This window comes from Meleagris gallopavo, chromosome 7 (genome assembly GCF_000146605.3).
Source record: "Meleagris gallopavo isolate NT-WF06-2002-E0010 breed Aviagen turkey brand Nicholas breeding stock chromosome 7, Turkey_5.1, whole genome shotgun sequence".
NCBI lineage: Eukaryota > Metazoa > Chordata > Aves > Galliformes > Phasianidae > Meleagris > Meleagris gallopavo.
This window is the reverse complement of record NC_015017.2, coordinates 13,284,592-13,297,086: the sequence shown is the minus strand read 5'-3', so window position 1 is coordinate 13,297,086 and position 12,495 is coordinate 13,284,592. Positions and strand designations below refer to the sequence as shown.

General features: G+C 42.1%; 1 protein-coding gene across 2 annotated transcripts; it reads left to right on the top strand.

Annotated features, from left to right (window-relative positions):
* The first annotated feature begins 6 nt into the window (after nt 1–6).
* IDH1 (isocitrate dehydrogenase (NADP(+)) 1) lies at nt 7–12,263 on the top strand. 2 transcript variants are annotated; one of them, XM_010713521.3, is made up of 9 exons: nt 7–13; nt 2,236–2,363; nt 3,949–4,240; nt 5,734–5,839; nt 8,321–8,498; nt 8,965–9,116; nt 10,103–10,243; nt 10,962–11,124; nt 11,606–12,263. In XM_010713521.3, the coding sequence occupies exons 2-9, from the start codon at nt 2,242–2,244 to the stop codon at nt 11,697–11,699; spliced, it is 1,248 nt and encodes a 415-aa protein (XP_010711823.1). In that variant the 5' UTR covers nt 7–13; nt 2,236–2,241; the 3' UTR covers nt 11,700–12,263. The 2 variants fall into 2 exon arrangements, with proteins under 2 accessions (XP_010711823.1, XP_010711822.1); XM_010713520.3 differs by lacking the exon at nt 7–13 and adding an exon at nt 900–922.
* Nucleotides 12,264–12,495: the final 232 nt, after the last annotated feature.

Sequence of the window (12,495 nt, the reverse complement as noted above, 5' to 3'; positions counted from 1 at the left end):
GCGGGGCTGGCAGGTAACGCCGCGTATCCCGGTCTGCGGCGGGCGGGGCCGCGGCCGTGCCTTTGTCCTTCTCTCTGGTGCGGCGTTCTCTGCGGGCTGGGTTGGGGCTAGTCTTTTGTTATCGTTTTTTAACGTGGTTGAGTTTTTTTGTTTGTTTGTTTTTGCTTGTGTTTTTTTGTTGTTAGAAAGGTCCCTTTTCTATTGGGGTGCCTCTGAACGCTTCCAGCCGTCGTGGGCTGCCGGCTCCTCGGCGCCGCTCTGTGGTGCGGGGCTCCTCCCTTCGCCATCACGCAGTGCCCCCGTGCCGTGACGGCCCACTCGGGGCCCCGCAGCCCTCGTTGCTATGCTGATGACGGCCCGCTCCGTGCTGCGGCCTGGGGCTGGGGCTGGGCTCGGGCGCGGCTGCGGCGGGCTGTCATGGGCGGGGTGGGAGCAGGGGTGGTGGGCTGGAGGCACTGCAGCGGCGATGGGCAGGCCCGAGCCGGAGCTCCTGTACGGCTGTGCTGCGAGGTGTTGCAATAGTTAATTAGCAACTGCAAACCAAGGAGTGCTTCGGATTCGCCGAAGCTTTGAACTGCTTGGGCTAAGTGTAGAAGGAGGTTCTTGTAGGCCCTTTGCTGACCTTTGGCAGCACCGTAGAGTGCAAAATCGAAGTGAAAAGGTGACAGAAGGAGAAAGTCCAAAGGAATTGTTCACGGAAGTGCGCCTGTTGGCGAGCTGGTCCTGCCACTGAGAGAAGAAGGGGACTGAGGCTGTGACCAGGGAGACCAACAGGGTGCTATCAGCTCCCAAGGAAGCATCTGTTCCACCATTCCGGGAGGATATACCTCAGTGGAGGCACATCTTTGTTTTCCCTCGTGGCAACGCTGCTGCAGAATTCTTAAGCTAGTTTTGCAAAACCTATTGCTGTGAGAAGACTGAGGTTGTCTGATCTTGTTTTGTGGTTTGATCCTCACTTAAACAAGTAATGGTGGGTGGGGCTGTGGTTTAAATGAATGACCAAAATTCCTTGGGCTGTGCAAGTTCTAAAAGCCAAACTAGAGTCTCCTGGCTAAAGACCTGTGCCTGGGCTATGGGACAGCGAGACAGTCCTTATTAACATTCCTGTTCCTGGAAAGCGGGCCCAAAATACTTGTATAAGTAAACTGAGCATAAGTGCAGTGTGATCAAATGATGTTAAACTTGCTCTTGAGAACTGGAAAGACCTCATATGAAGCATGATCTTATCTTTCTGTAGGATAGAACTGCCTGACTGCTTCATTTTTTCAATTTTATGCACTCATGTTAAATTGGGTAAAACAAGGTTGTGAGTTACTGAACACTGAGCCTGTTCATCTAGGTAAAGCCATTCATGGAGCTCAGTGTCTGTTAGACTGTATGTTCAGGCACAAGGGCTTGGTGTCTCACTGTACTATCCCAGCAGCTACATACAAGAACTGGACTGTCTTGGGAGGGAAGAAAATGCCAAGTCATAGCTCTTGCATAATTGGAGTTGAGAACCAAGGAACTGGATAATAAAAAGAGCAGAGAACTGTGTTAGAGAAGTTGAGTGGATTGTGGGGTTTTTTTTGTTTGTTTGTTTTTTGGGTTTTTTTTTTTGTCAAGGAACAAAGTACAAGAGGTGGGGTAGAGTTCAGATTATTTTTTTTTTTTAAGGCTGAACAAATATCTATGGAAACTTCTGTTGCATGTAGAAAACAAATGTGTCCAGTATTTATTTGACCAGCAGAAATAAAGCTTGCCAGAAGAAAATTCTGTCAGTGTGTCCCTGCTTCCTTCTTCCCTGGAGAAGGAAGCTATTAAAGAATCTGATATGCTGATCTTAGTGCCAGCAGTCTGAGCTGTCATTAAAATAAATGTCAACCTGCTTTTTTTTTTTTTTTGAGAAAAAAATAGGAGAAGCAGGCAACTGGACTAGAGCTGATGGAGTCACTAAAAGTGCCGTCTACTGGTGTGACATTTGAGTGGAAAGAGTTTGACCATGCTTTCAAATTCCTTTGTGAAACCATAATTCAAGCTCTGAATTAAGCCCCTGCCCTTAAATCTCAATTGTTAACCTTTTACTTTATCCCCAGATCTCTCTGGGAGCTGGGATTTCAAGAACAGTACCATTTAGATTTTCTTAGGACTTCAGAAGTGGTTATGTGTGCAATATTAGTACCTCTAATTGTGTTGTAAAAATGCAGAATACATATGTTGGTAGTTTTTAACTTAGGACTTTTTTTTTAACTGCAGATCAAGATGTCTAAAAAAATCCATGGAGGGTCTGTTGTGGAGATGCAAGGAGATGAAATGACACGGGTCATCTGGGAATTAATTAAAGAAAAGCTGATTTTTCCTTATGTAGATCTCGATTTGCACAGGTAATTGCTCTTTATGACATCCAGCCAATTGGTACTGCAATTTGCATGTGTCATTAAGCATTGCTCAAGTTTCACTTATTGTCTTATTGCTCGTCCAGCACTTATGTGGAGAGGCTAATTAGCCCTTTTTATACCAGTAACATTCAAAGCTGACTCCTTGGCTGTTACCTCAAGGGCCAGTCTCACTAAGTACTGTGAAAAATGTGGGCTCATGGTGAAGGAACTTTAGATAACTCTCCCGTGGTAGTCCCTCTGGGGATTCTTCACAGCAGTAAGCAGTGAATGCTTAACAAGAAGTTCCCTCACAGTCATGGTTTGCGTTTTCTTCTTCTGTCTTCATTTTCCAGTACCTGGGCAGACTGCATGGCTTCCTGCAGCCTAAAGAATTAGGAGCATGGGGTATTTCAGCCATTCCCTGGCTTGAAGCCTAGCACCTGTGAACTCTGAGCAGGTCTAGAGCTTCTTTCCATCTCTGAAGACCTGCCCAGAAGGTGAACGTGTGGTTGTAGGGCACAAACTCTGACATATTGCCTCAAAGCTTGACCTGTGCTGCTGGCAGTATAAGCTAACTGTTGCAACTGTTCCCTGAGTCTAGGCTGTGCTCTACACTCCCTTCTGGGAAAAACAAATACTAGTAGCTGGTATGGCAAAAAAGAACGTGCTATGTATAGCATCTGGTCAAGCAGAACAAACAGTTTCTTTCCTTTCTGCCACTAAGCTTTAATTATTAGATAAATATCCAGCAGTGTTGCCCTTTTCTGTGTGGAAAGAGGACTTTAGTGGAAGCTGCCATTATTAAAACCACAAGTCTGACCTTGTACCCTGCTCTTGAAGTTATTTGTATGCCACCTACATCATGCTTTCTCCTTGCTAGTGTTGAGACCCAGACAAACAGGAACTCAGCAGCACAATATATATATGCACAGTCTGGAAGAACATCTATTTTCAAAGAAGGGTAGGAGGAGACAATGCAGACCCCTAGCTGAGCCAGCACAATGGCTAGATTCATGCAGAGCTGGCTGTGCTTCAGGGCTGTCCCACGCTGGGCAGTCTCAGAAAGCTGTTAAAACAGTGAGTGTAGGAAACGTGCTTCCTCTGAGTGCTTGAGGGAGACTATTGGCAGTTGTGCTGCCAGAGCAGGATTGTGGATTCATTGTCAAAGCAGTTTTCAATTTGAAGCCTGGTGTTGCTTTGTGTGCTTCAATAAATTAAGGAATCAGAAACCCTCAGTACAAGAGACTTGAAATAAAGGCCCATATTCATTTGGGGATTGTGGTGTTCCATATCATGAGAAAACCAGGCAGAAAGTTCCATTGCCAGGAAAATCAAAAGAGAAAGCAAAGATGCAGGCTGTGCTGGAAGATAGGCTCATCCATAAACTGAAGCTGTGTTTTGTGTACTTTCCCATTGATTGTTGAAATATCAGTATATGAGCCTATGTGTTTTATTAGTGAGGATGCTACCGGAGTAGGAGAGGAATAACTTCAGTTATGGCAGAGTGCTGGAATTACAGGCTCCAGTTTCTTTCCTATTGGATGTGAACCAGTGCCCTGGGCAATTCTGACTGTTTGTGGGTTTGTTACAGCTATGACTTGGGAATTGAGCATCGTGATGCTACAAATGATAAAGTGACCGTGGAAGCTGCTGAAGCCATAAAGAAATATCATGTTGGCATCAAGTGTGCCACCATCACTCCAGATGAGAAAAGAGTAGAAGAGTTCAAGTTGAAGCAGATGTGGAAGTCTCCTAACGGGACCATTAGAAACATCCTAGGTGGAACAGTCTTCAGGGAGGCTATTATCTGCAAGAACATCCCCCGATTGGTGTCTGGATGGGTGAAACCCATTGTCATTGGCCGTCATGCTTACGGGGATCAAGTGAGTCACTTCAGTGCTTACTTCTCTTATCTATCTGAACAGTCTTTGTCCTGAACTAGGACTCCCACCTGGAAAGTAGGTACTCACTAGTACTTTGTGCAGCACCTGGCAAGGAGTGGGAGAGCCTGTTTCATGCCTTTGTTTCTTAAACACTACAGTTGTATAAACAGTATTCATGAGCTGTGCTTAGATTAGATAGGGCTTTACATAAACATGGGGTGAACCTGTTCCTCTAAGTTGTTTTCCTCAATTCTGCAAAATCTTCCTCAAATGTTGTTCATAGTGAAAGCAGACAGGAGTGATTTCTAAAAGAGGAAAGTTGCCTTGGTGTGTGTGCCTTGAATCTGTCCTCTAAACTTGATATCAATAGCTGAGGTTTAAACAGCACTTCTGCATGGTGTTCATAATGGACACATCAGGTAGTGGAATGAAGCAGGGAAACTGGCTGGTGGAGGTAGTACAGGGCCACAGGAAATGGTCATATAGCACTCAGTGTAGTTGTCTTTGGGCAGTTTAGAGAACAAATATCAGCTATACTGCTCCCTTGGTAATGATGCCCTGCAAAGCAACCAAATATGAAAGGAGAGTCTTTCAAGAAGAGTGACTGCTTAAACAAATGAGTAAATTCAAAACTGAGGAAGAATTGTAAGATTAGCTGGGATGGGATGGTAAAATAATAAGGATCGACTCGGGGGGAGATGGGGGGGGTAATGTGGCCCAACATCTTTAGTAGTATTTAATAACTGAGAAGGTCAAATAATAATTAACAGTGGATTAAGGAGGGAGGATTAAAACCCTGCCAAAGTACAAGATTAAAGCAGAAGGAATAAAGTACAGGACATATTAGCAAGACACTTTTGTAACTTCAGAATACCTTAAGGAACAGATTCTCTCAATAGGAAAGAAACTACTTGGAAAAAGTATGACAGACTTCAAGGAAATGTAACAGTAAATAGTACTGTTCAGGACAGTTCAGAAAATGTGTAACAGTTTATAGAACACCAAATTCTTATGACATCTGGAAGGCCAATCTGCACTACGATGGATAGAAGTAGTGGCTTTTGTTAAGATCCTCTAGAATTTAGCCTTATTCATGAGATCAGTGGTTGTGATATGAATGGCTTGGAGGGAGGGAGGGAGGGGAAACCTTTCTACTCAGAAGCCATAAAGCACTCTGAATACTTGGCATTTTAAAACTTGTGCATCTGCAAAAGTATATGCTCATCCAATTGATGGAGCCCAAGAATCTGCGAGCATTTTCCTATGAAAGGGAATAATCAGTCTGATGCAGGCAGACTCTTCAGTACTTAGCTCTTTCCTCTCCAGTAAGATACTCCAGGGACCACATGGCCAGTGTAAACAGAATGTATTCAATAGATTTATTTATTGTAAATATATCTCTGCACCTTATCCTGTCCTGGACTATCTTCATAGTTCTGTCCTCCTGATAAATAAAACTATCATAAAATTATCATGGCAATTTTTTTTAACAGTACAGAGCAACTGATTTTGTGGTACCTGGGCCTGGAAAAGTAGAGATGACATACACTCCAGGAGATGGAGGCAAACCAGTCACCTATCTGGTCCATAACTTTGAAAGTAGGTACTATTTCTAAGTTTTGCTTGGAACTGATATTTCTTAGTTTAGTTCAACTTTGAATTATTAGTCAGATCTATCTGATGGTAGAGTATCTCTCTGGGAGGTAAAGGATGGAGAAGGCTTGGGTCTCTTTTATCTGTCTGGGAAGTACTTAAAGTTACTTGAAACTTTCCTGGGATCAAAGTAGCACTTCAAATATGTAATCATACTAGGCTGGTCCTTGTTCCTTGTATAATGAGTCTGGTGGTGACACGCATGCTCTTCCTTCTGTTCAGAGGGGAACTTGCTATCTAAACAGTGCTTGACCTGAGGGGAACTATGTTTGAGAGCAATCCAGATATGATTTTTCCTGGCTATAGTTCATCTTGCTGTGCTCTATATAGCTTTCATATGTTGTATCCTGAATGCATCTTTCTCAATAAAAATGAGAACTAGGCCAAGGTAGGTAGGAAATTTGACAAGAGTACTCCTGTTTGTATAGGCTATAACTGTTTTCATATATGCATTCGGAAAGGTAACTGTGTCCTGGCAATACTGCTTTCCTGATGCAGGTATTGCTAGGCTTGGAAAGAGAAGTTCTGACTGTGCTGGGCTGTGTTGCATAAAACAGTTAAACAATTACATACACCCTTCTAGAAACCAGAAACCAGTTTATGTAGAGGTAGGATCAAGGAAAACTTTACATCGGTTATCTGTTTTGTCTGTTAATGGTCAAAAGGTTCAGGATTTAAAGCTTGATGGTAACCTGTGTACATGAGCAGGCAGTGCTTTATTTCTAGCTACGGTGACCTAATACATCTATATAAACCACACAGATTAGCAGTTCATATGTATTTGGTTTGGGAACTGCTCTGTTACTTAATGCAGTTGATTTATCTGGCATTCTTACTTACAGGAAATCAAATATCTAGCATTTCTTGCTGTACAGCCTTCTACACACAATTCACCTGCTTTGCTGCCAGTTTTAATATGTTTTCATTTGATAGGTGACTGATGAGCTTGTACTGAAGATATCTGGCAGTCCTAGCTGTCAGTCTGATTCATTGTCCTGATGTGTAGCATCAGAAAGCAGAAAGCAAGGTAGTACCAGAGATAACACATCTCCACAGTCCATAAGGGAAGCTTTTGCTGTTGCTGAAGATGCCTTCAAACTTGATACCGATTCAAGAAATTTGAGTTCACAGTAGGATTGAAAGAAGCTTTCTCTTTACATGTAAATAAGTATTTGAATAAAACTTTAACAGCTGTTGCCGTAGCTACATGTGAAACCATGCCTCCTGAGAACAGTCTTACTAGATGATCAGACCTTGTTCTGCCCTTGACTCACTAAGGGAAGCAGGGGAACAACATGTATTTTCATTAGTAACAAGAGTTTTGTTCCATGCCAATACCAACTTCAATGACCTTGCTATCATTGCAAGCAGATAAATCTCTGGCTTTTCCCTTTTCTCTTGCATGCATATTCATATAGCAATTATCTGGAGAGAAGGACAACTGGCTATTGGAAAGGTTGGGTTTTTTTGCTGTTTCCAAAATAAAACAAATGTGGAGTGTTTCTAGAGCAAAGATCACTGATGAAGGTGCAACAAATTACAATGGTGGTGGTAGTGAGATGCTTGAAATGAAGAGTAGATTTACTTTTCAATACAAACACAAGTAACTCTTCTCTGTCAATGAGAAGGCTTTACTATGAAGTCCTACATGCTACTTCTATCCATCTCCAGCATTCCAAATGATCTGAATGTTAATTTTCCCCCAAAATAAACTGCTCAGTAAGTTTATGCGTGTTTCTTACGCGTCTGCATAATATTATATAAGTTATGTGAATATTGATAGTTCTTCAGAGCCTTCTCAAGACATTACCTTGCATTTAGGTGAGTGCTAAGTTCTTCACGCAACTTGCTGGAAGTGAGCCTGAGCAAGTGCAATCAGAGCTGCAGGGTATGCCAGACACATGCAATGAAGAGATGTAGGAAAGCTTAGACAAAGCAGGCTCTCATTACTGGAGCAAGTTCTGCAACATAATGGAAGTCTGAAGGCACAAAGAGCATAACACGAGCAAACCCATTTTTTAAGCTTTGTCTGAACCTCCTCTTCCATGCTGCTGCCTGCTGCTTCAGTGAAAAATACTTGCTATTATTTATCCCATTAGTAGAAATTCAAACATGTTCACTCCTGTCAGTTTTGCTTCTTAAATGTGGATTAGGTAGAAACTTCTCAGGGGTATTAGGTGTGAAGATGTACTCAGCTGTAAAACAAAAACACCTTATATATATATCCATGTATTATAGGACTGTTCCAGCTTTGAGCTGGTAGTGCAAAGTGAATCTTCCCCTGAAAGAGTCAGTGTAAAAATGAAAAGTATTTCAAGACACCTAGAAGTAATGCCAGTCTACCTGCCAGAGTATGCTATGAAGAGACTAGCAAATCCTTAACCAAAACTAAACCTAGTTGAATTCTGTCTGTTCTTTTGCTAACAGGCTGTGGAGGTGTAGCCATGGGAATGTACAATCTTGACCAGTCTATCAAGGATTTTGCCCATAGTTCCTTCCAAATGGCGCTGTCTAAAGGCTGGCCCCTGTACATGAGCACCAAGAATACCATCCTGAAGAGATATGATGGCCGCTTTAAAGACATCTTCCAAGAGATTTATGACAGGTAATTGTGGTGGTTGTGTACTTCCTACCACAGTGCATCAGTCTGCAGCAGAAACATGTCGAGTCCTGTGAACTGTTGCGGTTAATTCAGTATTTTCAGATACTTGGCAGTAATGGCAAACACCCTTCAGGAGGGCTGTACACCTTTTCTGTCATAATCTGCATTGTCCCACAGGACACAGTACTTAAGGCTTTGCAACATCTGGCTATGCTGTTCATCTCTGCTAACAGAGAGCCACAGGTTCTCTATGGGTTCTCCCACAGTTCTGAACAGACTCACATTGGCTGTAACAATTGAGGAAGAAGAAAAGAGCAACGATTATGAAAATTCTTCTGGATTTTGTGTTTTTTGTGTTGTTTTTTTTTTTAATCTCATCCCCATACACCTCATTTTGCACACTTACTTGCACAAACTGTGCATCCTGTTTTAATCTATATATCAGAGTGTACCAATTTTTATTTTCCAGAGAATACAAGTCCCAGTTTGAAGCCAAGAAGATCTGGTATGAACATAGGCTCATTGATGATATGGTTGCTCAGGCGCTGAAATCTGAAGGAGGCTTTGTCTGGGCCTGCAAGAACTATGATGGGGATGTGCAGTCTGACTCTGTTGCTCAAGGTATGAGAATTTTCCTCTGCTATGCTTAAGTAAACTCAATAGCAGTTTCTTATAGCGTTCTATCATGTCTTATGTAATGGCCCAAGAGATGGTGATGGGTTGCAGAAGTTATATTTCATACCTCTGGCCAGTCACGGAGCTATCAAGCAGGCACATAATTTGATTTCATTTTGACGAGAAGTTCCACTGAAGGTAGACCACATATTTAGTTGTATTCCTTTACCAGATAGCAATATAACCAACAGCCTTTCCGTTGTAATGGGTTGATCAGTGGTGAGAATACTGGCGCTATACAAATAAGCAAGAAAAAATTGAAGACCTAAAGCTAGTTGTCATGTGTTAAACTTTACAGATTTGTAGCGCTTGACCAAAATCCTGTGTAATCAAACTGCCCGATGCCAAAACAAATATAGATGAAGAAACCCACAGAGCAAGATGTGGCTTTATGTGAAATGTTCTTTCTTAAGTTAAGGCCAGTAAATTGCCTCCCACAGAACAAAGATGTGTTGGATTGCTGCACAAAGAAGCTTTCAAATACACAGATCTCTGAAACCTGCAGGGTTAGAGGGGGCACAAATGTCCAGTTCTGCCAGCTGACTGTTCCTTTCACTGAAGCAGATGCTGACATGGAATCGGTTTGTGTCTTATCCTCTCTTGCTGAGATACAAACTGGCAGCCCAACACTACTTGCTTAGGATTCTCTGCTCTCAAAAAAAAGAAGAAAAAAAAAAACAGCAAGTTAGGTAGAAATATTAATGTTCTTGAAATGGGGCAGAATATCTACATATCTACACATCTGTTCCTTGTGGTTCAGCAGCACTGCTCATGTAAGTTGTTATTTTGAAGTTTCAGAACTAGCCCATTAGTTGCAGCAGCTCTGGAGTTCAAGAATGCTTGCAGCAGAGTTCACAAAGCTCTCTCATGGCAGAAATAAGGGGAATTTAGATGAGGGCTCTGTTTAGAAGACTGAACTATGTATTCTGTAGGTTATGGCTCTCTGGGCATGATGACCAGCGTGCTGATCTGCCCTGATGGCAAGACTGTTGAAGCAGAAGCTGCACATGGCACGGTTACTCGTCACTACCGCATGCACCAGAAAGGCCAAGAAACCTCCACAAACCCCATTGGTGAGCTTCCTTTCACTGCCCTTCAGTGATCTCTACATGTGAAAGTACAGGTTTGGAGTAAGAATTCACACCCTTTCTGGAGAACCTAGCACCACAGAGTATTCACACTGGTAGTTCATAATGTCTTTCATGGAGACACTCAGAACAAAGTCAGGCTGTCATGGAGTGCAAGCAATAATTTTCATACAATTTAGTCTATGAGATGTGCTGTCATTCTTCTGCAAGTGATGGATTTATAGCCACGCTGGCCTTATGGTTTGGATTGGTAGCTTTTTATTTTACCCCCCTCTCTGATGGTCCAAAAAAAAAAACCAGCTACCTATCAAACTGTCCTTTAAGTATAAATTCACCTAGAATGGCAGGTGAGAAAAAGATACAATGTAATGTATTACTAGAAAGAAGAGGCACCCTTCTGTCATAGGAACAGCTTACTGTGTAATCGGAGTCCCGCTACAGGTCTTTCTGACTTGGGGAGGAACAAAATAAAGTGGCAGACACAAATTTTCAGAAGTCAGGGAGTAGTTTAAGTTTTGCTTGTCTTTAGAGCTGCACAAAATATCAAGTATGCCTATCTGAAGATAGGAAGTCTGCTGGAGGAAAGAAAACACCTTTTTTTCTGTTTTCAGCATTATTGTTAAAATGTATACTGTACTACCTCAGTTTTGTACAACATAGGAGAATCCTAGAAGGAACAGAGTAATCTAGTGTTCTTTCTCAGCTTCCATCTTTGCGTGGACAAGAGGATTAGCTCACAGAGCTAAGTTGGACAACAACACTAGCCTCAAGACCTTTGCAACTGCCCTGGAAGAAGTGTGCATTGAGACCATTGAATCAGGTTTCATGACAAAGGACCTTGCTGCTTGTATCAAAGGCCTACCTAAGTAAGTGCATGAAATGTAAATCAGTTATGCTTGGCAGGGACTTGCTTGCTTGGTTTTCCTGGAAAAATGTTTGTTGGAAAATTAATTTAGTGTATATGGTGCTGGAGTTTGGTCACAGAGCAGTACTCTTCTGTAGCTGGTGTTCTACAACGGGTTATGAAATGTTATCTGCACCAAGTACCTTAGTCTATGCTCTTCTGTCCTTGCTACCATGACAAATGCTTGGCAGAGAAGAAATAAAAGTATAAAGAAATTCTTTGCAGGCTAGGTACATCAGTCAGAACTTTTCCTGCCTGTTTATTAGGCTGGAGACCTACCTCACCTGGCTCCTTCTTTTCTGGGTCCTTTTCACAAGATGATAAATGGCTGACTGTGGTGGTTTCAGAAGCAGGGCTCAAACCTCTTTGAGCAATCTTCTCCCACTTTGAGAATTGAACAGCATGACAACTAATGTCTGTCTTGTTTTTTTTTCCTCCCTCAGTGTCACACGTTCTGACTACCTGAGCACCTTTGAATTCATGGACAAGCTTGCTGCAAACCTCAAGGGGAAGCTGGCCTCTCTGCCCAAACTTTAAGGCTTGGGTTCTACTTGAGGTCCGCTAAGAAATTCCCACTTAAACTGCAGTCTATGTGGCACTACATCACCATTGTGTAACATTTCAAATACTAGACAAAAATGAACATATAAACTTTTAAAATGTTTAAAATATACCTTTTTCTTAAACCTCTTGAGCTGCCAGGCTAGGTCTTACTTTGCTAAGCAGCTGAATGTAATAGTATTCAAGCTCACTGCTCAGAATGACATAAGGAATTTAGGCCCACAAACTTTTAAGAGAGGAACCTCAAGTTTATTATGATTTCCTTCTTCTCAAACTGAAAGCCAATCTGTGTCACATCTCTGGTCAAACTAGCAGTGACTTACTCTCCAACAGACCTGAGAAATCAGAAACATCCTTATTGCTCCAGTACTGTCCACTGAGTATAAATGAGCTCACAGGATTGTGACAGCTCTACTACAGCCCCTTTCTTAATGTTCTTTATAGTGCCAGCTACAGGATAGGACCCTGATAACAAGGAATTTGTTAAGTCAAAATTAGTATCTGAGAAGAAGCACTTAATAAATGCTGGAAATAAACCCCATAGGCTAAAAGCCTAATAAAACTGCAGCAGTATCCTAAATGCAGGCTGTGCATTTAGATATATTCCTCCAGACTGGATGTGAATCATAGGAACTGTTGTCTTTCCCCTTCCCGTGCAATTCACTAAGGTGCAGAATGTTTCTCCAGTTGTCTGGGGTATCGCATACACTTACTGTGATACAGCAAGTCAGCTTACGACTGTGAAGAACTATTCCATCCTTTTTTTTTTTTT